At 47.5% G+C, this 24,351-nt stretch overlaps 1 protein-coding gene across 2 annotated transcripts in view; it reads left to right on the forward strand.

The window, feature by feature from the left end:
• LOC144781594 (transforming growth factor beta-2 proprotein-like) overlaps nucleotides 1–24,351 on the forward strand; it is a 139,242-nt gene that overhangs the window by 96,275 nt on the left and 18,616 nt on the right. For both annotated transcript variants that reach the window (XM_078660509.1, XM_078660510.1), the window contains 2 exons: nucleotides 8,864–9,029; nucleotides 18,093–18,246. In XM_078660509.1, the coding sequence (XP_078516635.1) occupies nucleotides 8,864–9,029; nucleotides 18,093–18,246 (320 nt within the window). The remainder of the gene's footprint in view (nucleotides 1–8,863; nucleotides 9,030–18,092; nucleotides 18,247–24,351) is intronic.

The raw sequence follows: 24,351 nt of genomic DNA on the forward strand, positions 1-24,351 counted from the left end.
ATCCGCTTTGAAAATACCACCATAATGATTTTCCCGGACTACAGTCAGGAGGTCTCCAAACAACGCCGCTCCTTCGACGCTGTAAAAGCGAAACTGAGATCCCTCAATATCCAGTATATGCTCCTCTTCCCGGCCAAGCTCAAGGTCATCTATCAGGGCAAAACCATCTTCTTTTCACACCCAGACGACGCTTGGCAGTGGCTCGAGGAGCGCCCTATCCTGAATAGTAGGGAGGCGGCGGGTCGGGCAGCGCTCGACCGGTCACTGCGAGACCAGCCGGCATGGGAGAGACCGAAGCCGCAGCATCGTAGAATGAGGAGGACACAGAACAAGACGCCGGTGACTCCATACAGGACAAGGAACTTGCAGGACGGGAGACGGGGCAGATCGCTGTCACCGGGTGCCGACTCAGTGGCGGGCTCGAGAGTTGGTAACCTGAGGAATGGAATCCGCTCTGAGGAAGACGAGGTGGAGGAATCGGAAGGCCGCGCATCCGGAGGGGAGGAGGAAGATTCAAGGAGTGATTCGTTGCACCCTCTGGCAAAGGAAATCCGGCAACTGGAACAAGACTCTACAGGCCATGAGGGGCTTGTGGACACACAAGACTCACACTCGTGAACTAAGGTACACTGGGAGCGGGAAAAGATGGCGGCTCGGCGATGCGGAGCAAGCAAGTCGGCACGTCCCCACCACTGTTTTTGTGTTTTTAACGCTGGTTACTGTTTATTGAGGGTGGGATGTGTGGGAGGGCGACAGGCCTTCTCCCGCGGATAGTTGAGGCCCGGTTTGGGATGCAACTGGAAGGGGAGGGAGGTGGGGAGGGGGGTGTGGGATGGGGTTTGGTTACAGTGTTACCCCACGTTGGGGTTGTTGAGAGAGTTGGGGAGAGGGGGGGGAAGTCCATCACACAGCAGCAGAGCTCTACCAACCCACACCGGGGGTCTTTCCCATGCCGAGCTCCTGCTCGGGAAAGACGTTGTCTTGAAACATGGCAAGTACACTAGATACTCCGCACAGACATGATACAGGGATCACCGTGCTCACTTGGAACGTTAATGGCCTGGGGTCCAAAGTTAAGAGGGGTCTGGTCAGCGCCTACCTCAAGAGACTGTCACCCGACATTATCCTCTTACAGGAAACTCACCTGAGAGGTAATAACTGCGCCTTCATAGCGAGGGGGAGGTACACTGTGCTGGCACATGCAGGATACACCTCGGACTCTAGGGGGGTCGCGATCCTTATAAAAAAGGCGCTGCCTTTCACGGTTACTCGCACCTGGTTGGATACACAGGGCACATATGTGGGTGTTCAGGGGATGTGGAAAAGACGCAGCTACACAGTTCTGTCTGTATACGCCCCCCCCAAGCTACAATCACGCACACTTAAGGCGATCACCGCCATCCTGCTAGACACGGCGGACACAACACAAGTGGTGGGTGGGGATTTCAACGATGTGATGTCCATCGACCACGATAGATCTGGGTCGTCACACATGGGGGACCACGCAACAGCGCTGGCTCGGCTCATGAAGACCATGGGCCTCACTGACGTCTGGAGATGGCTTCATCCTACACAGGAGATGTATTCATTCTACTCAGGGGCCCATAAGGTCTTCTCTAGGCTCGACTATGTTTTTGTGGCCCGGCAAGAGATAACGGTGGGTGACCTAGCGGAATACAAGGCGAGAGGGATTTCGGATCACTCCCCACTATATGTACACCTGGGGCGGGGGAAGGTAGGGAGACGGGCGCAGTGGAGACTATCGGCATGGGACATCCAAAAGCCAGAAATACTTGGGGGCATACGGGCAGACATAAGGGTGTACCTGGCCGAAAATGAAGGATCAGTGGATTCCGGAGTCACTCTGTGGGAGGCGATGAAACCGGTCCTCCGGGACCGCATCCAGAGTAGGCTAGGAGAGGCCAGGCGGGCGCTGCAGGGCGCGATAGCGAACACTGAGGCGAATGTTCTCACCTTAGAAGCGAAGCACCTCCAACAGAAGGAGGAGGCGAGCCTTCGACGACTGCTTGACGCACAGAGACTGTATCGGGAACTGGCCACAGACGAGGCACGCACTCAGGCATTGGCGACACTGCATAGGCTGTATGATGTGGGCGACAAGTCCGGTAAACTTTTAGCTTGGCTGAGCAGGAAGGAGCGCGCCTCGAGATGGGTAGAACAGATCACGTGCGTGGGGGTCGGGAGGGCGACCACGGAGGATGACATAGCGGAGGCTTTCGCGACTTACTATGAGGACTTCTATAGGGCCAGGGACCTGGGCGACAGTGAGGATGCCCAACACTATTTGGGGGACATGGAGGTTCCTAACCTGTCCACCGAAGCTAAGGCAGCCCTAGAGGCGGACTTAACGATGGAGGAGCTCTCGGAAGCCATAGCGGCCCTGAAACCTGGGAAAACACCGGGTCCCAACGGCTTCCCGGCTGAGTTTTTTAAACGAACGGCCGATTTATTGCGACGTCGCATGAGAAACCTTTTTACAGGATCCCTCCAGGCGGGGAGCCTCCCTCCCGACCTGACACTGGCCGTTATTGTGCCTATCTACAAGGAGGGGAAGCCTAGAGATGACTGCGCCTCCTACCGCCCAATTTCCCTGTTGAATGTAGAGACAAAAATCCTGGCCACAGTTCTGGCTAGGCGCCTGAGACAGGTCATCACTGAGTTGGTCCACTTGGACCAGTCCGGCTTCCTCCCTGATAGGGCGACCAAGCTCAATCTCCGTCGCACCCACAACTGGCTGCAAGAGGTCTCTGAGAGGGCTGAACCCCATTGGTTCCTCTCCCTGGACGCGGAGAAGGCGTTCGACGCTGTGCACTGGCCCTTCCTGATGGAGACCCTCAAAGTTTGGGATTTGGACCCAAATACCTACAGTGGGTACAATTACTCTACTCGGGCCCGAGAGCGAGGGTGCGGGTTAATGGGAGGCTGTCCCGCGAATTCCACATTGGACGTGGCACGCGACAGGGCTGCCCGCTGTCCCCCCTCCTATTCACCCTCACCATCGAGATACTGGCGATCAGGATTAGACAAAATCAGGCAATCCGAGGCTTTACCTGGGGTGACTCGGCGGACACGCAGGAAAAAATATCACTTTATGCTGACGACGTGCTGCTGTTCGTGACTGACCCAGACACGACCATCCCAGCGCTGTTTGGGGAACTCGGCGACTTTGGGGCGCGAGCAGGACACACGATAAATTGGCACAAGTCGATCCTATATGATCCGCAGGGTAAGGAACGGGGAGACTGCCTACCAGAGCTATTGATACACACCACGGAAGGTTTCAAATATCTAGGAATCTTTATAACGTTAGACCGGACGCGTTCCTTCACTACTAACTTAACCCGCTTAATGCTGGAAGCAACAGCGGAGATGGATGGCTGGAGACAGCTCCCGCTCACAATGCTGGGTCGTGCGGCGCTCTATAAAATGGTCATCCTCCCTAAGTTTCTTTATGCGCTTCAGAATGAATACTATCCTTTACCAAATAACACCCTGAATAGAATCCACGCCGACCTGCGAGCCTTCTTGTGGCTGGGGAAGCAGCCTAGAGTGGCGCTTGCCACCCTGCAACGCCATCAGTATAGTGGGGGAATATCGCTCCCCAACCTCGAGGCGTACTACTGGGCGGAACACCTCGCCCCGATCAATGAATGGTTGCACGCTGCAGCTGATCACCCCACGTACGCCTTGGAAAGGTCTCAATGGTCAGGCAAAACCATTTTGCACTATCTCTACGGGGAGAAGGTGGGACGACACTTCCTCCCGGCCACCAGGATTACGATCACAGCTTGGAATAGAGCATCCAGGAGGACGGGGTGGGACAAACGGCCTACTAAACAGACGCCACTGTGGTGCTGTAGGTGGCTGGGGGAGCTCCATAAGCTGAAAGGCTTCAGGAGATGGGACGACATAGGAATCTCCACAGTGGGAGACGTGATTGCGAGAGGGGAACTAAAGACTTTCCAGGCTCTCCAAGACGATTTTGGCCTCCTCAACACCCAGTACTTCAAATACATCCAACTGCAACACGCATGGAGGGCACAACACATTTCGCTCTCAGATATCCCAGAATATGCTCCGCTTGAGGGTAGACTGTTGCAGGAACAGATAGGGAGGGGAGCAGTGTCCCTCACGTACAAAACCCTGACCAACAATATGCTGGGGGATTTACAGTGCTTGCGCGTTAAATGGGAGGCGGATGTGGGTTCCATGGAAGATCTAGACTGGGAGCTGGCCCTCATGCACCCACGGGAGGTGGCCATCAAGTCGAGGCTACGTCTTATTCAGTTTAAAGTGTTACACAGGTCATATTTCGACAGGGTGAGACTGTTTAGGATGGGCAGAATACCAGATACCACTTGCCTTAGATGCAGCCACCAGACTGCTGATTTTTTCCATATACTTTGGGGCTGTGCAGTCATTCAGGAATACTGGGGGGATGTGCTCCTGGAACTGGGGGAGGTACTGGGGGTGCACTTACCACGAGACCCTAGATTGACGCTACTGGGTGTGACCACAGAAATAGACCTACCCCGTCCCCTATGTATCTTTTTGGTGTTAGCACTGGTGGTGGCAAAGCGAGACATCGCGCGGCGCTGGGGGGCACCTGAAAAACCGGACTTGGAGGAGTGGAGAAGAGGGCTGGACTTGTACATGGCGGCGGAGAGGGTGACCTACAAAGCCCGGGGCTGTCCCAAAAAATTTCGGAGGGTGTGGGCTAAATGGAGGCACTACCACGGCCTAGAGTGAGAAGTCATGCCTCGGGGCCCGTGGGACCTGATGTGAGATAGTCTGAATGTGGAGATGCCCTGATTGTAAATATTGTAAAGGTGTACTCTACTGCCCGGTTCCCACTCGGGGGACGGTGGGGCCACTGGGGAGGGGGTGGGGGAGACCAGGAGGTGGGTGTTGGAGGGGAAGGGGTGGAGGCCTGCTGCTTAATGGACCTATGGGGGGGGGGGCTTTTCAATGTTTTCCTTTTTCCATGTTGCTGGTTTGAATGCAAGAGTTCTATTGAGGGGCACTCTGTCTCATGACACCAAAAATGTTGCGTATTTGGCGGCCAGAGCGGAATGTTGACGCTCTACCGTATGCAGATTCTTTGCCTTGCAATCCTTCTACTGCAACAATAAAAAGATTTAAACCCTAAAAAAAAATGTTGCAGAAGGATGTTCCTGCTCTGTGAATGTTACCCAGGGATGTGAATACTACTTACTGAAAGATGTTCCTGCCTTGTGAATGGTGTTAATGCTCTGTGAATGTTACAGAAGGATGTTACTGCTCTGTGAATTTTACATAAGGCTGTTAATGCCCTGTGAGTGTTACAGAGGAATGTTGATGCTCAGTGAATTTTGCATAATTGGCTGTTAATACCCTGTGAGTGTTACAGAGGAATGTTGATGCTCTGTGAATTTTACATAAGGCTGTTAATGCCCTGTGAGTGTTACAGAGGAATGTTACTGCTCCGGGATTGTCAGAGGAGGCTATCAACTATGTTAATATAATAGACTATGCTGATCCTCTGAGAATGTTTTAGAATCAAAGATTAACAGAGAAGTATATCACTGCTCTGTGAATATTACAGAAAAATATTACTGTTATGTAATTTTTAATGAAGAATGTTAGGCATATAAGGCCATTAGAGAATGATGCTAAAGTTATGTGGCTTGATGAGGAGTGACCCGGTCTAAGTTATAAGGGTGATTAAGGCTGCTTTGCTTAATGTCAGAAAAGCGGGACACTCGATAAAACATAAGATGGGCGTGAATGCAAGTTTTGAAGTTTCACCCTTAATAAGCGACTGCCTAGTAAACAATAGGGTGTGGCTTAAAGGCCGGAGCGGCCGACTTTGAAGCTGGGGGACCAGGTTCGAGTCTGGCCAGAGGTTCAAACATCCTGTGAATCTGGGCAAATCGCTTAATCTCCCCGTACCTTAAAAAGGAATGTGTCCGTCTGTAATGCAGCTGGTGCTCATGTAATGCGCCCTGAAACCTTCGGGTCGGGTTAGCGCTATATAAGAAACTGGGCACAAACAAAAACACACACTTGACTGGAACCAACACACTCTCCATTTTAACAGTGTACATCACCTCTGTAAATCGCAGCCGGTTAAATACCGTTCTCGTGGGAACGGTCAGGCGCAGTACATGATTTCCCAGCAAGTTGATGTCGCCTCGCCAAATATTTACAGCCCTAATCACTGTCAGATGAATCTTTATGTGCCCTTCGGCATCTTTTCAACACTTTCTCGCGCTTGGTTTGTGGCGCCATACAATGTAAGTTTCCATCGCCGAGAAGATGTGTTTATTCCTGTGTCCCTGGCACAACTACAATACGTTGCACGGTGCCAAGGCTACATGTACATACTTCACATCTTCTTTCAATTTAACGAGCCCAGATCTAGGTCCAAGGATTTGTAGCACTGCCCTTTGGCATAATCTAACATCTCAGTCTCCAGTCTTCTCTAGAAGGTAATGCGTTTCCACTTCCGGGACTTGATTGCGCCTGATTTTCTCTGCATGGATGTTGTTGTGATCGTTTGAAGAGACCATATAGCTAATCCGGGTAAATTCTTCACTGTTTAGATCTTATCTTGGATGCTCAAACATTTTTTTTTAGGTCAAAGCTTACCAGAAGGGAAAACTTTGGTTTGCTAAATATTTCTTAGGGACATTCTGAAAGATTCCCTGGAAATGCATTCAACTCATTGCTTACCATTGGCTTTGTGTTTTCTAACTCACAGTTGCTTGCTTTCTATCTGCTGGCTTTATTTGTTTTAGGCTGGCCAGCCCGAAGGAGTCTCTTTTGTGGAACATGGCCTGTTAACTGTATTTTTCCACAATGTCTTGCTTTCTGTAAATAGGCCTATAAATGTTGTTCTTATCTAGTGACATGTGCTGTGCATTCAAAAATGGAGGTCAAATGTCAGGCCCTGTCTTCCGAGGGAACTTAGTGTTTACTTTTCTTTTTCTGACTTCAGTGAGATAAGTTATCTGATGATCTGAAGGTGTAAAAGGAAAGGCTTTTTTTCTAGCACACAAATAACTTCAAATGTCAGTAAATTAACTCTGAAAATATTTCGGAATATATCAGAATTAGGAATGCACAAATAAAGCATTTTTTGGGTAAATCCGAAGTGGCAGGGCACTACAACAACATGCATACTCCGCTTTAAGCAACTCCAGTGTATGACATTCTACTCCACTCTATGCCCCTCTACTCTACAGCACTCTACACCTCTCCACTCTATGCCCCTCCACTCTATAACACTCTGTACCACTCCACTCTACGCTACTCCACTCTACGCCACTCCACTCTATGCCACTTCACTCTACGCCACTCCACTCGTTGACACACTACTCTACTCCAGTCTATGTCACTTCACTGTACAACACTCTCCAGCACTCTATTTCACCCCACAGCACTCCACTCTACGACCCTCCAATCTACTTTAGTGTACTCTACGCCACTCCACTCTACCCCACTCCACTCAACGCCACTCTCCATTATACCACTAACATTTTTAGCTATGCTGAACAGCAGCTACGATGGTGTACAACGTGGTTAAAATGCGTTGGCAAAACCTCATATAATAGCTGTGCATAAACGCAACCTATTGGCTTTGCCAATGCTTGTTAAAATCAATTTCCCCATATTTCGGTACCTTGTTCCAAATTTACACCCGGTATAGTCCTTTGCCTTTTTTTCCAAGGAAGTAAGACCCATTTCCTGTCAAAGAGCTCAAATTGGAGTTGTATTTATTCACGGAAATGGTCGTTTACAATATCACTCTTTCAGTAAATTGCAAGTAAAACTACCCCATTCGCACCAGTTTCCTCACAATGTAGAACCATGGAATCAATTTAGGACATAACTAGGGAAATCAAAGGGATTCAATCACATTTGTCCTTAAATGTTATAGATCCTCCCTATCCCATCTCACTCTGTTTTTAAATTGATTATTAAATTTCCATTGTAAATGGCAATCGAATTTGATCCCAAGGTAAAGATTAGGTTTGTGCGAATTTTCAAAATTGGCTTTTGCCATCTAGTCTAGTCTAGTCTAGAGTTCTTATAGAGCACATCGCTATTCGAAGGGCTCGCAGTGCTAGAACAGTCATCATAGGTTGTCAGATCACAGCAGAGTGGAAGATAAGTTCCTAAGCAGTCATGTTTTCAGGGCTTTACGAAAAGAAAATGTCCTCCAATAATATTTTAAGCATATTCTGTATGCCAATCTCATCACATTACTGTCAATAATCCTTTATTTCATGTTGAACAAGAAAAGGATAGAGCAAGGTCAAATATTCTGCAACTCCCGGAGGGCAGGTTACCATGCTACCCACTAGTTTCACTTCAGTGCTATTAGTTAGATGCAGTTTACCTAATCACCCTGTGATTTTGATGAGTAGTAAGAGCCTGAGATGTTTTCTAGGTGTGGCAGGAGGCAGAGTTTGGTTACTATGGTCAGTTCCTAATAGGAGACTAGCACTTTGCTTGGGCCTGTATGAATTGACTACCTCTCTAATCCCACCTGTTGGCTGCCCCTTCACAGACTGTTAGAGAAGAATATTTCTGCTCAGGGTTATCAGAAAAGGATATTACACTACAGGATTATCTCAGAAGGGGGTTATTGCACTGGAAGTGTTGGAGAAGGATGTTTCAGCTCTAGGATTATTACAAACGGGTCTTCATTAGGTTGTTGATAATTGGAGGGATATACTGTATGTGGCTGAAAAAAATCAATTTGAATAAACTGATATATTCTTCTTTAAGTTTGTTGGGTGTTGCAGTAGTGAACAGTAGGAGTCTACTCATTATCACCCCCCCTGTATTATTGCAGGAATTGATGTTGATATTATGAAGGACTTGCCGAAAAATAAATGGAAGCCAGAGTACAGCTCCAAGACTCCGCATTTGATCCTTACGCTGCTGCCGCCCAACCGCATGGAAACCCTGCAGAACAACCGGAGGAAGAAGCGAGCTGTGGAGACCCCCACCTGCACAAAGTAAGGGATGGGACTTATTAAGCAGGCCTAGCTGTAATGAATTAGGCATGTGGTCAGCTGTAAACTTAAGTCTCAGACGGTATGGTGTCTGCAGTGAGACTTAGCTACGCACAATATGGCAGTGTCAGTCATCAAGTACTGAACAATCATTAAGCGATTGTGTAAGCAAGCAGGCCTAGCTCCTGTACGTCAGGGATGCCCTGGACTGCTAGGTAGTTCTAATTTTCCCTTGATGGTTCAAATCTATTTTATAAAAATGTTTTAAACATTGGACACATACTCCCACCTACAATCAATAGACGGTGAGGCTCAGTGTTAAATAACAACTAACTAGGGGATGGGGATGCAGGGGAATGGGCTAGGGAAGAGCAGCATGGAAAAGAGGGTGGTTCTTGAGGGGAGTAGACTGGGAGAGAATGTGCTCCAGCACCTTTGACATTTTCCACATAGGGCTCAGTGAAGCTGAATGGGGAATCAATTCAATTCAATTCAAAACGTCTTTATTTCGATACACATATCATAAAAGACAGTGCATTAAAAATATTAAGCATTCCATTCTCATAGGGATAGCAAAACTGACACAGTAGGAACGTGAATCAACAGGTTACTCCATCCATATACACAATAATTTAGACTAAAAAGCAAGATAAAAAACTATTAAAAAAAACGTAGAGAATCCCAGCCCATAATACAATAAGTACCACAGAATTGATGTGAGTAGGTTAATAATTACATAAAAAACCTTTATATCAAGCTTAGCTTATGTGCACTGATTGCCCACACCCAGTGTAAAAATTTAGCAACAGCAATTGCTATAGGTTCCGTGCAATCTGTTTTTAGTATCCTTAGCGCCTCTTTGCCAGTTTTGATGTCCTTCAACAGGCAAATAGGCTTCAACCATGTTCGCCTCGGATGTTTGTACACGAGGCATATGAATAGAATATTTGCTATAGTTTCCGGCTTTGTCGGACAAAATGGACATTTTGTGCTTGACTTGGCGCGTCATTTACCGGTAAATGAATTGACTGGGAGTGTACACACCCTGAATTGGTGGTACCGTTTCCTATCACCAGAAAGCGTAATGAAATCCCAGTACCCTTCATAGACATTATCATGTTTGATCTCCAAGAAATCTCTTGATAGAGAAGGACTGGTTAGTATCCTAAAACGTTTCATGGAGACCATATTCCAGTATAACTCCTTAAAGTGCTTTTTAGGTGGAAAAACATTATCTGCAGGGTTTAGCCACAGGGAGTTTAGACCCATTGCGTTGTAGGTTGCCTTAGCCTCTTTCAGCCATGGGATTTTGCATCTATTGCACTATCGGCATCCCTAACCTCAAGAAAAGCCTGAGCGTACTGGGAGAGCTCAGGGGTAACCCATATTCTCCTCCAGTAGGCCACAGGTCTGTAACGTGCCACATCCTCTATGCGCTGGATTCCCAGATCACAGTAGAGGGGCAGTAGTGGCGTAGATTGAGGGAGGCCGATTATTCCCCTCATGAACTTATTTTGAGAATTCGTCAGTGCCGCTAGATTACTAAACCCCCAAAGTTCGGCCCCATACAGGACTGAAGCACTGTTTTTGGTGTTGTTGTTGTTGTTGGGGAATCACAATAAATCCTTATCCAATCTAGCTGTCTCTGCTAACCGGATCCCCAGCACAAGTACTCTGTGTAACTCGTAGGATGCTAAGGTATTGTGGTCATGCATGCTCATGGAATTCCCATGCTAGAAATTAGATGCATGTGCCCTGTGTTTTGTGGTTTTCTTCGTCCCAATAATTTCCCACAGTTGATGCCAAAAGTCTGTGTGGTCCAGTACAGAGTTGGTGCTCCATTTAGAGGTGACGGCTTGCTTTGCAGTACAAAGTGCCATCGTAATGGCCTTCTCCTTGTTGGAGTGTAGTGGATATGTTAATGCGTTCGGCAGCTATAAAAGGACATTGCTGGGCAAGGCTTAGATGTCTGTGGTGAAGATCTCATTGATTTCTTTGAATACCTCCTCCCAGTATCTTTTAAGTTTGGGGCAGTGCTAAAGGAGATGTGTCAGGGTAGCCACCTGGCCACAGTGGCGCCAGCAAGCATCTGAACTACTGATCCTCCACCTAGTCACCGTTACACGGGTATAGTACCTATAGTGTGGAACTTTAAGTAATGCTTCTTACCCCTTTGCACTGCGGGATGAGGTGTATGTTCTATGTAATATGTCGGCCCATTCTTTAGGTGTAAACATGTGCTCCAGCTCTGCTTCCCATCTCCTCTGGGCTGGCTTCTTGGTAGGGTGCATGGGTTTATTAAGAAAGGCATAAATGTTGGAGAGGAGGCCTTTGTTGTTGCCTCTGGCAATCAGCCATGTTTCAGATTTCGGAAGGAGTCTACTTTTCATGGATCAATTCGAGGGCTCGGAACTCCAGTGTTTCATAACTGTATAATGCCAGATTTCCACGGCAGGTAGCCCATAATTCCTTTGAAGCTGCAGAAAGTCCATATGGCCTCTGTGATCGAAAAAGTCTCCGCACCTCTTACAATTAGCTGTCTTCAAGGCTTGGGCTGCAGGACTGGCTTCTGCAGGCAGAAACTCTGCGTTGCCTGTGATTTGTGTACAAGGGGTAATGTGGGATGATAGGCTCATAGGTATCTTAACTCTGTTCCATACTTCTACTGTGGCAGGGGTGACGAGTGCGATATAATCTTCAGGTGTGTGATGCTGTTTTACGAGCCACGGAATTTTCCAAATGTGTATCCCAGCTATGCTTTGGTCCATGAAGCACCAGTGTTCACTCTACTATGTAGCGCAGTTGTGCTGCTAGGTAATAATGGATGAGGTGAGGTATTCTGAGCCAGCTTTTCGCTAATGATAGGAAGGCCCTCTTATGGGCCATGCACATTTTATTAGCTGCCCAAACAACGGTTTTAATCAGTTTCTGCAGTTTGTTGACCAGGTGCGGGTATGGTTGCAGGGGTAGTGTTTGCATGGTATACAGTATCTTAGGGAGGAGAGTCATTTTAACAGCTACACTGCATCTTAACCAGGAGAGGCCTTTGCCCACCCAAGAGCGCAGGGTGGAGCAGGCTGTGTCCAAAAGCTCTGTGTAGTTACGCTCCACTGTTCTCCCCAGTGTGGAGCATATTTTAAGCCTTAGGTAAGGGACCCAGGAATCCGCCCATGGGAATGGGAACTGGCGCTCGGGCCTGTGACTTTTGAATGTTAACTTAAAAGTCTGCATCAGAGCCAAAACACTAACTCACTGAGTGTGATGGGCAAGGAGGAAAAGGGTTGTGTGAGTGCAATCATGACATCATCCACATACAGTATTATCTTATGTTCTTGGCCTAAAGTAATTTACTTAATCTGGTTGGACCCTCGAATCCTGTCCGCCAAAGGCTCCATATAGAGGGTAAACAAGAGTGGGGAAAGAGGGCAGCCCTGACGTACGCCCCTAGTGATGGGGAAGGCTTGGGATATTAGACCATTGACACTTACTCAGGCTTTGAGGTCCTTGTAGCTACACATCACCCACCGCTTAAAGTGAAGTCCCAGTCCTATTTTGTTGAGCACTCATGGCCAAACACCTTTTCAACATGAGGAGCACTGGGGTTCAGGAGAGGTGAGCCTTATCTATAAGGTGGAGCAGTCATTTAGTGTTATCGCTGCAGCCCCGCTCCGGTATTAATCCCTCATGGTCCAGGCCTACCACATGAGTGGGTTGAGGTGTGCCCCAAGGATGCCCGTGAAAAGTTTAGCGCCACTACTTAAGAGGAAGATGAGGCAGTAGGGGGAGCATTTTGTCGGGTCCTTCCCGGGTTTGGGAAAAACAATTATCCCTATCTCTTGTATGGAGTCGGGGAAGGCCCTGGTGTCCCAGAGGGAGTTGAATAGACGAGTGAGGAGAGAGGCGAATTGAGCAGTAAAATCTTTGTAAAAGTTGGGTGTGAAGGCATCCGATCAGGTAATGGCTGAAAGGACTTTCTACTGGTGAATAACATCTTCCAGGGATTACACCTCAGGTGCCGGGAGGTGTGTTATATGGACGGCACCTACGTAGGCATCTGTGTCATTGGGATTCACTGTATCCACGATGTAGAGATCTGCCCTGAAATGCTTGAACGCGTGGGCGATCTCTTCATCCTTGTGTACCCTATGCCCTGTTAGTAGGCGGATCCCTGACACCCTACCTCTGTGATGTGAGCCCAGAGTTTATTAGCCAGGAGTCGTCCTGCTTTATTTCCTCCCATGTAGTATTTTTGCATCAAGAGGAGGAGGGCATATTCTGCTCTCTAAGTGTCTAAGGCCTTAAGTTGCTTGTGAGCCAGGGTCAATTGTCTCTGCACCCGGTGGGTCCCAGACTGCTAATGGCCAGTTAAAGAAGTACAGACATGTTCCTCCAAGGAGACGTGCTTGATCTTTCTAATTCTATTCAGTCGTGTGTAGATGGCTATCACGGTTCCTCTGATACAGCCTTTAGCATGCCTCAGAGCAGGGCTACAGGTGAGTTGCTGTGTCATTCATCTGCAAAACACTGCTGATCCCCTCCCTAACTTCTTTAATAGTGGAATCATGCATCAGGAGTGAGTCGCTAAGCCACCAAGGTCTGTGCCTTGAGGGGAGTCCCAGAGTATAATAAGTAATTGTAATGGAAGAGTGGTCAGAGACAGCCATGACGCCCATCTTTGCCTGCATGATAGGCGACGATATATGTGGAGTGGGAAGAAAGTAATCTATACAGGCGTTCATCTGGTGGAATGCAGAATAAAATTCCTAATCCCTAGTAGTTGGATGTTGTAACCTCCAAGCATTAGAGAGACCCACCTCACGCACCAGCATAGGCCGTCTAGTGGGAAATCGCTGGTTTGTCCCACCTTCTGGGCTGATCTGTCTAGTGTGGCATTAGGGACTAGATTGAAGTCTCCCTCTATTATGATGTCTGTGTTGGGGGATGTGGTGACCAGGCCCAGAGCATTCGGGTTAAATAGCTCCTGAAGGTCATTAGGAGTATAAATTGGGGCTATAGTGAAGGTATGGTGGTGTAATGATATGTGTAAGGAAAGAAGTCTCCCAGACTGTTCCGCTTAGGTATGCAGAACATGCCCTTGAAATTTGGTGGCCCACACAATTGCCACTCCAACTCGTTTAGCAGGCCCGGATGAGAAGAATTGCCTAACAAACCAGCAGGACTTCATCCTCGCCATATCCTTCTTCAGGAGTAGCGTCTCTTCCAATGAACATATGTCACAGTCACAGTCTCTAAGTAGGAAGAAAAGTGGAAATCATTTCACGGGTGCATTGAGCTTGCAAAGGTTGAAGCTCAGGACCTTAACCATATGTACCGGGTGGTGCCAGCAGTAAGAGGGTGCAAGGTGGGGCCAGGTATGGATGCTGTACAGAAGGATCCCATGTTTCCTAAGTGTAAGTGGAGCTGTTGATCAAGGTATAGTGCCCTGAGTGAGGGAAATCGCCCCGCGACTTTCCCAAGCCTATGTCCTTTTTGATAAAAACCTTTCTTTTGTGGCGATATTTCCAATCCACAAAGGGATTCAGTATCTTGCGCGATGTCAATAAGGCAGTCCATGCATCTGAGGGATCCTATTTTGTCCCCAAATCTTGAGCTCGTGAGTCTGACGGTCTCGTCCCATATGTCGCTCTCCGTGTAGCTTGAGTACATGGAGAGCGACGTTTGGGACAAGACCGTCAGACTCACAAGCTCAAGATTTGGGGACAAAATAGGATCCCTCAGATGCATGGACTGCCTTTTGGACGTCGCGCATGATACTGAATCCCTTTGTGGGTTGGAAATATCACCACAAAAGAAAGATCTTTATCAAAAAGGACATAGCCTTGAGAAAGTCACAGAACAATTTCCCTTTGTAAGCGATGAAACACGTGTTGGCTGTCTGAAGCAAGACCAAAAGAATAAAGAAAGAAAATAAGAATTGAAATAACTTGTGTATAATTTGTACTTATTGTGCATTTAACGAATTGTTGATACACCTATGACGTGTGCTGAGGATTTCTTTGTATATTTTATTGGCTTTGGCCGCTATGTTGGGGAGGTCTGTGGTTCTCCTTACCTTACAGCGCCCTCTTCCAAATAAGTGGTTTTATGAACAAATACATGTGTTATTCTCCTGAGTGGCGCCAATATACCTAAGCATTATACCACTGTTCATTAGTAGTTGCATTGCCCTGGGTGAGGGTCTAACTAGGGGTGCAACTGGGAATAACACTGCTCCCACCATAGGAGCAAAGAACTCTATGTGATTGTGAGTCGTGGTGGCGGCCACCATATTCAGTCAGGTTAGGTGGGATAGGCTCCCTCCTCCATCCCAGCACTACTTATCATGAAAATTAGTCTAAGGCCCTAGGTGTGCAAGAGTCACTATGTCAATGGAGTGGGGACACATTCAGGTGCTCTTATTACAGGTGCCCTCTTGAGCAGGGGCTACTGTAGTGGTACCCGAGTGGGCTTATTACTAGGTGGCATCGATGTATTGTAGTTGATGGAGCACTGTTGATCGTTACCGTAAGCTTTCATCCACTGTTGTTTATGGGCACTCCACTCCAAGGTGCGCTGATGCTTCCTGCTGCCTAAGCATAGTGTGAGTCGGTCTCCAAGTCGAACAGTATGTTCTGTCTCCCCAAGGGGGTCCAGTCCCAGGATCGAGCAAGCCTCCTCCATAGTGCAAATTACGTGAGTTTTGCTGTTCCATAAAAAGATGAGACGAAATGGGTGGCCCAATTTGTATTTAGCCCCCTTGATGTGCAGAAAGATGGTGGCAGCTTTGAGAGCACAATGCCTCTTGAGTGTTCTAGGTAATAAGTCCTGATGCAGCCATACCTTCACGCCTTCAAATAGGATGTGGCCTTCTTTTCGGATTCCGGCCATAAGAGCTTCCTTCTGGTGGAAATAATTGAAGCATGTAAGTATCTTCTGAGTTTTCCGGCAGTCGAGGTCGGTCAGCCTGCCCTGTGTGTGCAGCCAAGGATGATGTCCTTGTCAGGCAGTATGTGGCAGAAGAGTCGGCGTACTTAACCCTCCAGGTCTCCAGAGTTCGACTGGAGAGGAACACCGATGATCCTGATGTTAGAATGGTGGGATCAATTTTCCAGAACCTCAAGATTAAGCTGTAGATCTGCATTACATGTTAGTAGCTCCATTAGTTTGCCGGAAAAACATCCTGTTCTTCCTCTTTGGCACTGTCACTTTGTTCAAGGGATTGCATTCATGAGCCACGCTCTGCCATGTCATGTTTCACCTTCTTGAGTTTCGTAACAACCTCGCTCCCGAGTGATGCCCTCTCAGAGCCCGCCAAACAGCTCTGCCTTGTAAGAGCTGGTGAGAGGGCCTTCCACATCTGCCGGATCATATTCCGTGGGCTGCGCCTAGGGGCCCAACCACTACACAAGTGGTCTTTCTCCCTGCTGGTCTTAATTTTTTAAGTGTGCTTTAAGCAGCATGTCCTTCGGTGAGGTGTCTTTTTTTACCTATGTGCGGAAATTGTGGGGAGAGGGTGGCGGCTGCGCAGAGAGGCTATATGGAAGAGCAAATGTTTCTGCCTCCAGGATCGGGTTGTCCCTACCCAATAGTGTTAAAGAAACAAAGGGCTTGCACTGCCAGTTTCGGCTGTTCCCAGTACAGTCCACTATAGTGGGACCTTTGTAGCTCAGGAGTGGACAGGCACTTCCTTGTTTGACAAGCCTGGGCCAAGTTCAATGTGCAAGAATTAAGTAGTGGCAATGGTTTTATGGAACCCCCACTCACAGGCAGAGGCCTTTCTAAACAGTCCCCTTCAAATCAGCACGTGTCGAAGCCCTCCTATTTCTTCTCCTTGATCACCCCCAGTGGCAGGGATGGCCCAGCGGTTGGAGCAGAGTTCAGGGCAGGGTGCACGGTGGGGTCTCAGGCCCATACTGTCCAGGGTCTGTGGGGAGAAGAAGATGTGCAGATCAGCTGGAATGCCACACCAGGGCCTGCTGGAGGACTCAGTGTCAGGTGTCTGCCGGATTGCCAAACTCTGCCGCCACAGCGAACATCCACCACCGAGCAGGCCCAAGGCGACAAGGCAAGCAGCCCTGTATCCAACTGGACACCCTAGCTGGGCAGAGACCACCTCTAGTCCCCCAAGTTCGTATGTAGGGGGCTCCTCCCTGGTTGGCGGCCGCCACCCAACAGCTAAGGGCGGCTCGGTAGCTGTCGGTCCGTGGCAGGTGCCATTTTGCAGTTTGTCTTGGCCGCAAGGGAAGAGGCTGAATATAACTCAATCCTCACTCCCTCGGTGGTTTAAGGGAGACTGATGTTTCCCACAAGCCTGTCCCCGGTGGTTGCAGCGTTCGGCCCATGCAGATGCTCATCCTGGTCATATTTTAGTGCAGTCGGGTTGCAGAGCTGAGCTGGAACGCCCCTAATTGGCCGCCATCTTGGCCATGCCATCCCCAGCTTTCCTTTGTAATTAGCATAGCTTCTGTAGTCATGTCTAGCTGACTGGTAAGAGAAATTATGTTAAAATCATATATAGCTTGACTGGTAAGAGAAATTATGTTAAAATCATATATAGCTTCCCTCAGTGCGAGATAATATCTCTAGGCAGGTCTATGTGCACTTGATATGACAGATGTGTGAGCAGGTAGGCAACCCTGGATTCAAAACAGATGGTATCTTTGGTGAGGCCTTGGCGTACTAAATGAAACATGGTGTCAGAGGAGAGTTACACTGGGTAAGGCTTTAGGTCAACATTCAGGTAAGCTAAAGAAAAACATCAGGCCAGCAAGATATCTATTTGCTACATTCAATAAGGCATAGTCTCTGCATTCAGGCCGAGCTGCACTCAATACAGGATCTTGTCCCATTGCTCCAGACTGCACACAGTGGGAGATATTGTCTGCAGTGATGCCTAGCGACTCCCTGAACAGTATTCTTTTTAGTTTCCCTTAGTAAGTGATATTGTCTTCAGTAGATCCTAGCCTTGATGGCAGTCATGCCTTGCTCCTCTCAGAACATATACAGAAGCTTATCCAGGGTATGCCACAGGTTTTCTCTAACCTACCAATCTTTATCTCCTTGCAGGAGCACAGACCAGGGGTGCTGCCTGCGCTCCCTCTACATCGATTTCCGAAAGGATCTGAACTGGAAGTGGATTTATGAGCCGCGAGGCTACAAAGCTAATTTCTGCGCTGGAAGCTGCCCATATCTCTGGAGTGCTGACACGCAGTATAACATGGTGAGTAAGGGTTAGGCGTATGTTGTAATGATAAGAACCAGCCCCCCCGCTGAGGGCTCTGGGGCAAATGGGATTAGACAGAACCTACATTTTGCTTCTGAGGGTGGATCTATACCTATCCTATAGGAGCTACTTTCACTTTACCATCTTTTTTCCCTCTATGCTTTCATAGAAAGGTGATATTGGGAAGTGTAGGGGCTCTCAGGGAGACCCAAGTCACATGGGTTCTTGGGTGAGTAGTTGCTGATGAGTCTCTCCAATACTGCGGGCTCTTCGGTTATGAGCTGGAATAACTGGACCACAATATACCAAGATGACAGGTCATCAAGGAAGTTGCTCATGTCTAAGAATGTATCAGCAGTTTGTAGTAGCTGGTGATGCACACGACACACAACGCAACCCATAACTCATGATGGCTGACATGTTTAACTCTTGGTTGATTATCTTTTTCCAGAGCAATTTGCAAATGGGTGTTTTGTGCATGGTGGGCGTCATGAGGTATGGTGTCCCTTGGATGCGTCGCATAAATTAACAGGTGAATTTCAGTGGATTTTAGGTTTGAGCCAGAATCCAAAAATCAGTTTTTAACTAGGTTCTTTTCAGTGAGTTTCTATATTTTTTATATATGACCATGGTTTTTCCAACTCCCTCTGGCAATGCCTTTGCTTGCAGTGGGTCTGAATGTAAGGTCTGGCCTGTGGCCAGGCCCTGCACCCAGACTTTGTAACCAACACTCTACCAGCAGCCAACACTAGCTGTGCACAGAGTTTGGCTGTGCACAGCAAGGGTTGGTTGCTGGATCTGGTCTGTTGCCCGGCCCTCTACGCAACTTTCTGCCGTTAGCCAACCTTCCATTTTTTTATTATTCTTGTTTTCCAGCTCCCACTGGCCTGGCCTTTGGTGCCCAGCAAGGGTTAGGCACACAGCTGCTCACCAACCAGGCCCTTTGCCCAGGTTCTGCACCTAATACCCTGCACTCAGCTAATCCCCTCAGAGCAAGTCTTTCTGCTGTGCACTGCTGAAAAGGGATCAGCACAGGACCCTGCGCCCAAATCTCTTCCAGCAGCCACCCTCTACTGCGCATGTCATTCGACTGTGCATGGGGGTTATGAACAGGGACTGGCATGTGGACAGGCCCTAAATCTAACCTATTTTTATCAGCCTTAAGTTTTCCACGCCTTTAGGTCCCTACAACCTGTGCCCTAAGGTTATTACACTGCCTCCTTTTGCCTGAGGATGTTTTTCCACAGCACAAAGTTGCAATTCATAATCACAAATTATCCAAAAACTGGGGGTCAAAGTAGGCATCTAAAATGGTGGCTTGTGGGATCGAAATAGGTTTTTGATTTCCAAAGTGCACACCAGTGTCTGTGTTTTTCCTGGTTTGGTATTCAAGTTTTCCATAACTCTGAGGAACTCGCAGGGCTCCCTTTGAGTTGGGCACCTTTAAGGGTTTCCTCGTGTGGAATATTTTTCCTCAGCACAAAAATGAAACTCACAAATTGGAATCGATTTGCAATTTTCTAGATAGTGGAATAAAAAATTCGAATCCTATTACGGCCAGCCACATTTGTCACAAAATTCAAAATTTGATTGACTGTCTTGCAAATAATGATTTACAAATTTAAATGACGAAGATATACAAACGTTGTAAATCTGCACTAAATCAAGGCTATATCCAATGGCAGGGGCGAGGCTCTTTATGGGTCTCTTCTATCTGTAACTGGGCGGACAAAAGTTGATGAATAATGACCTGGCCTTTTCACAGGGTTATCCCCAAACGTTTTGCCTTCCTCTGATTATTTTTCTGACCTTCTTTTTGTTGGCTTTAGGACAGGGCTCTGGGCACTTTACCACGGTTAATCAGTGCTAAAGAGAATGTGCTCTCACCTTTAAACATGGTATGATTGGTTTACACCTGTCTATCATATTTGATTTAATTATAAGTCCCTTGTAAAGTGATATCCCATATACCCATGGCCTGTAAATTAAATGCCACTAGTGGGCCTGCAGCAGTGCTTGTGCCAACCCCAAACGTAGCCTTTCAAACCTTTCTCAGGCCTCCCACTGCAGGGCATGTGTGCGCAGTTTACTGCCCCTTTAACTTGGCATTTAAAACTACTTGCTAAGTCTTAAACTCCACTTTTATTACACTTAGGTCACCCTTAAGGTAGGCCCTAGGTAGCCCCATGAGCAGGGTACTGTGTAAGTAAAAGGGAAGACATGTGCCTTTCTATGTGGCATGTCCTGGTAGTGACAGTCTATTTTGTTTGTTATTTCTGTGCAGCCTACTCCTCTCGTAGGCTAGCATTGGTTATTCCTGGCCTGAAAGGAGTGGTGTTGCCATGTTTGGTATGTTTAGATATATTATAGTGGTAATAAATCCTGCTTACTGGTGTAGTTGGATTTTACATTACTATTTTAGAAATGGCACTTTTATAAAGTTGGCATTTCTCTGTGCTTATGATTTTTTGTTCTTTGCAGCCTGACTCCACTATACGTCTGAGCTAGGATGACAGCTGCACTTGGTGCATACTTTCCAGACAGCCACAACACAGGAAGGGCTGGATGTGACAGGGGTTACATCTGTATTCATCTGCATACCGAGGGTCTTCCTGGGCTGGGAGAGGAAGAGGTCGCTCACACTTTACATTTGTATAAGTTGTGTCCTGCCCTCACACAAAGGGCTGACCCTCTACTGATTGTCTGGACCCAAGGCTGGGCTGAAAAGGATTGTTGCTTACGTCTAAAGGTTCATTTGACGTCACCCCTTCATTTAAGACAATTTTGAGTATTAGTACAGGGACTCTGACCGCATCTTTAGTGAAGCACCTTTGCATCTCGAGCTGAACCTCTGACAGAACGACTGCTGTGCAGCTTAAAGAACTCCTCTGGACTGCTTTTCTGTGTGTTGTCCTGCTGCACTGATATGCTCCTTAAAGGACTCATCTTGACTGCTTTTCTGCTTGTTGCCCTGCTGCCTACTAACTGCTGGGCCACTTAACACCCTCGCTGCTGGTGCTATTCTTCTCCTGTGCTGGACAGCAATAAAAACGGGTGTGGTCATGACAAGCTCAGCTCGTCATAAGCACACGAGCACTGTGCTGCATGACGAGCTGAGCTCGTCATGAGCATGGAATGGGTTAAAGGGCTCAACTTGACTGCTGTTCTGCTTGTTGCTCTGCGGCCTGCTGCTCACTGATTCTGCTCTAACCAGACACTTCATGGTCCTTGTAGCCAAGTGCTGCTGGCTCTACAATCTAAACATTGCCAGAAGACTGCTGTGCTGCCAGGAGAAACAGCCATTTTGCTAAACTGCCTTATGTGCTGACTCGCTGCCTGCTACCTTCCTTTGTGCCCAGCATCAAGCGTTCTCCAAGGGCTTGCTTGCTTGCCTTCCCCTTGTTTTTGCCAAGTCAGGGGCATCAAAATTTACACGTACGCACCGCTGCCGTGAGACTCTGGTTGTCTGTGAGTCCTGCAGCAGTGTGTAATAAAGAAGGAATCATGACTGATCTCGCTGTCTGCCCCAAATAAGCGCGTGTTGAGCGCTTCATTTTCTCAAATTGCGTCCTTGGCGCGAGAAGGCCATCTGAAAGCACTCGATCACCATTTCAGAAGCCTCCGGCCTTAGGTAAGCCCGGTGGGAGTGGCCCTCCAGGTCCTCGTGACGTCAACATTGAGAGAAACCCTGTGCATGTGACATCCACTCCTTCAGACAAGTTATTCAGTAACCAGGGGTGGGCCAGGCACGAAGACCATCACCGAGACCCTGCCCCTGGAACAGTGCTGTGTGCAACCAGCCGAGGGAAGGCTTAAAAGTCGGGCCCCATTTTCAAGGCCCGTCTGCCTGCATCCTTCCCTGCTGCACCGTGTGAGGGTGCCCACCTCCCTGACACAGCTTCTTGAGGACTGGCCCTTCCTCACATAAAGCACTGTGGGTGAGTTGGTCCCAGAGGAATTGTGCCGCCACCCGCACATCCTCAAGGGTGGGTCTACTCTTTCCTCACCAACATGGGGGCCTTGCTCCTGGTAAAACGTCCAGGGTGAGACGTCGAGAGGAACATAAAATTACCTCCCGAATCAAGAGGTCTTCAAGGCAACAGCCTCCTTGTTTTGCAATCACAAAGTTTCCTTCCCTTCTTCAGACCTCATGTCGTCTAATAGAAATGCATGTTGTCCCGTACCCCATGCTGTTGAGAAGCAGCAGCTGGTGTGTAACTTACTTGCCTCGGCTAGAGTGGTGGGTTCTGCCTGGCTTAGGTGCATACCCTAGCCAACAAGAAACCCCGTTTCTAACAATACTGCTATAAAGGAATATGGTGTAAAAAGAAGAGTAAGGAGGAGAAAAAAAGAACGAAAGATGAGTAAATAGAAGAGAGAAAGATGGAAAGAATATTCTGGCACATGCATCAAGGTAGGATTTTGCGAGTCCTTAATTGTGATAAGTAAGGAATCGCAATTAAGGACTCACAAAAGCATATGCATGTAGGAATCGCTGTAAAAATAGTGATTCCTACACATTTCTTATTTGCGACTAGCAAATTGCGAGTTGCAAATAAGGAATGGCTTCCCATTCATTCCTATGGGCCTACAGCCCCATAGGAATGAATGGGATAATGCATGCGCAATTTGCGAGTGCCAATAGGTCCTCGAAAATTGTGCATGCAATTTCAGGGTGCAAGGGTGTCAAAATGCAGCCTGTTGCACCACTCAAATTGATCTGTGCACATATGTTGCGCACACACATGCCCCAAGGGCATGTGTATACGCAACATGAAACTTTGAAAAATGCACAAAAGTGCATTTTTAAAAGTTTTTGCAAATTACCATGAAGTTCAACTTCGCTGATTTTTTTACTTTAATGAATTGCGTTTAAGGAACCTCAATTTGTGATTCCTTAAATGCAATCACAATTTAACTAATCACAATTTAGAGATTACTTAAATTGCAATTTTTGCATTTGGGATGATGCAGCCCAAATGCAAAAATACTGTTTGCAAAGGGGCAGATTCTGAGAATCTGCCAGTTTGCGACTGTTTTTTCTTTTGATGCATGTGCCTGATTGAATGGAAAAAAATAGTGAAAGGATGTATGGATGAGTGGGTGAATGAATAAGTGAGAAGATGGATGAGTGGGTGAAAGGATGAGTGACTGGATAAGTGGATAGAAAGGTGAAAGGATGGGATAGTAAAGGGATGGATTGATGAGTGAGTGAATGGATAGGTGGATGGACAGATGAAAGAATGGCAGAGTAAAGGAATGATGAGTAAAAAGGCTAGTGACCAGATGGCAAAGTGGATGGAGAAATGGATGGTTTTATGAGTAAATGGTAGAGTGGACGAATGCATGATGGATAGATTGGTGGATGGCAGAATGGATGGATGGGCGAATGGCGGAGTGGATAGATGACAGAGTGGTTGGCAGGTAGAGTGAATGTTTGAATGGATGGATGGCACAGTGGATGGATGGATGACAAAGTGGATGGATGGTTGGCAGATGGAATGAATGGATGCATGGATGGATGGATAGATTATGGATGCCCGGTAGAGTGGGTGGATGAATGGATGGCAGAGTGAAGAGATGGAAGGATGGATGGCAGAGTGCTTGGAAGGATGGAAAACGGGATGAGATGGATGGACAGACTGATGGATGGCAGAATGGATGAATAGATAGGTGACAGAGTGGATGGATGTATAGGGAAAGAATAAACGAAGGTTAAAAAGATTAATAGATTACAGAATGTAAAGGTGAATTAGTGGATATCAGCGGGTGGATGCAAGGGTGAAAGAATGAGTGGATTTCTGCTTGGTTGAAAGAGACAAGGGAGCTCTTCTAGTGAGGGTTGGGCGTACTTGCTTCGTTTGCTTGGTGCCATCAAACGTTTTAGTTCAAAGTGGGGGTATTTTAATTTTCTGTCTACTCCCTTGTACCATGGTTGCACTTTGTTGACTTTCTTTAATAATTGGGCTCCTTATTACATCTTCTGTTAGCCAAGACCTTTTGTTTTTATTTATTAATATACATAAATTCTTATATGGCTAACTTCGCTGTGAGTAACTGCATACTGCTTTTTCATGAGTAGCAAATTGGCTCACAAAATAT

This window comes from Lissotriton helveticus, chromosome 9 (assembly GCF_964261635.1).
Source record: "Lissotriton helveticus chromosome 9, aLisHel1.1, whole genome shotgun sequence".
Taxonomy (NCBI): Eukaryota; Metazoa; Chordata; class Amphibia; order Caudata; family Salamandridae; genus Lissotriton; species Lissotriton helveticus.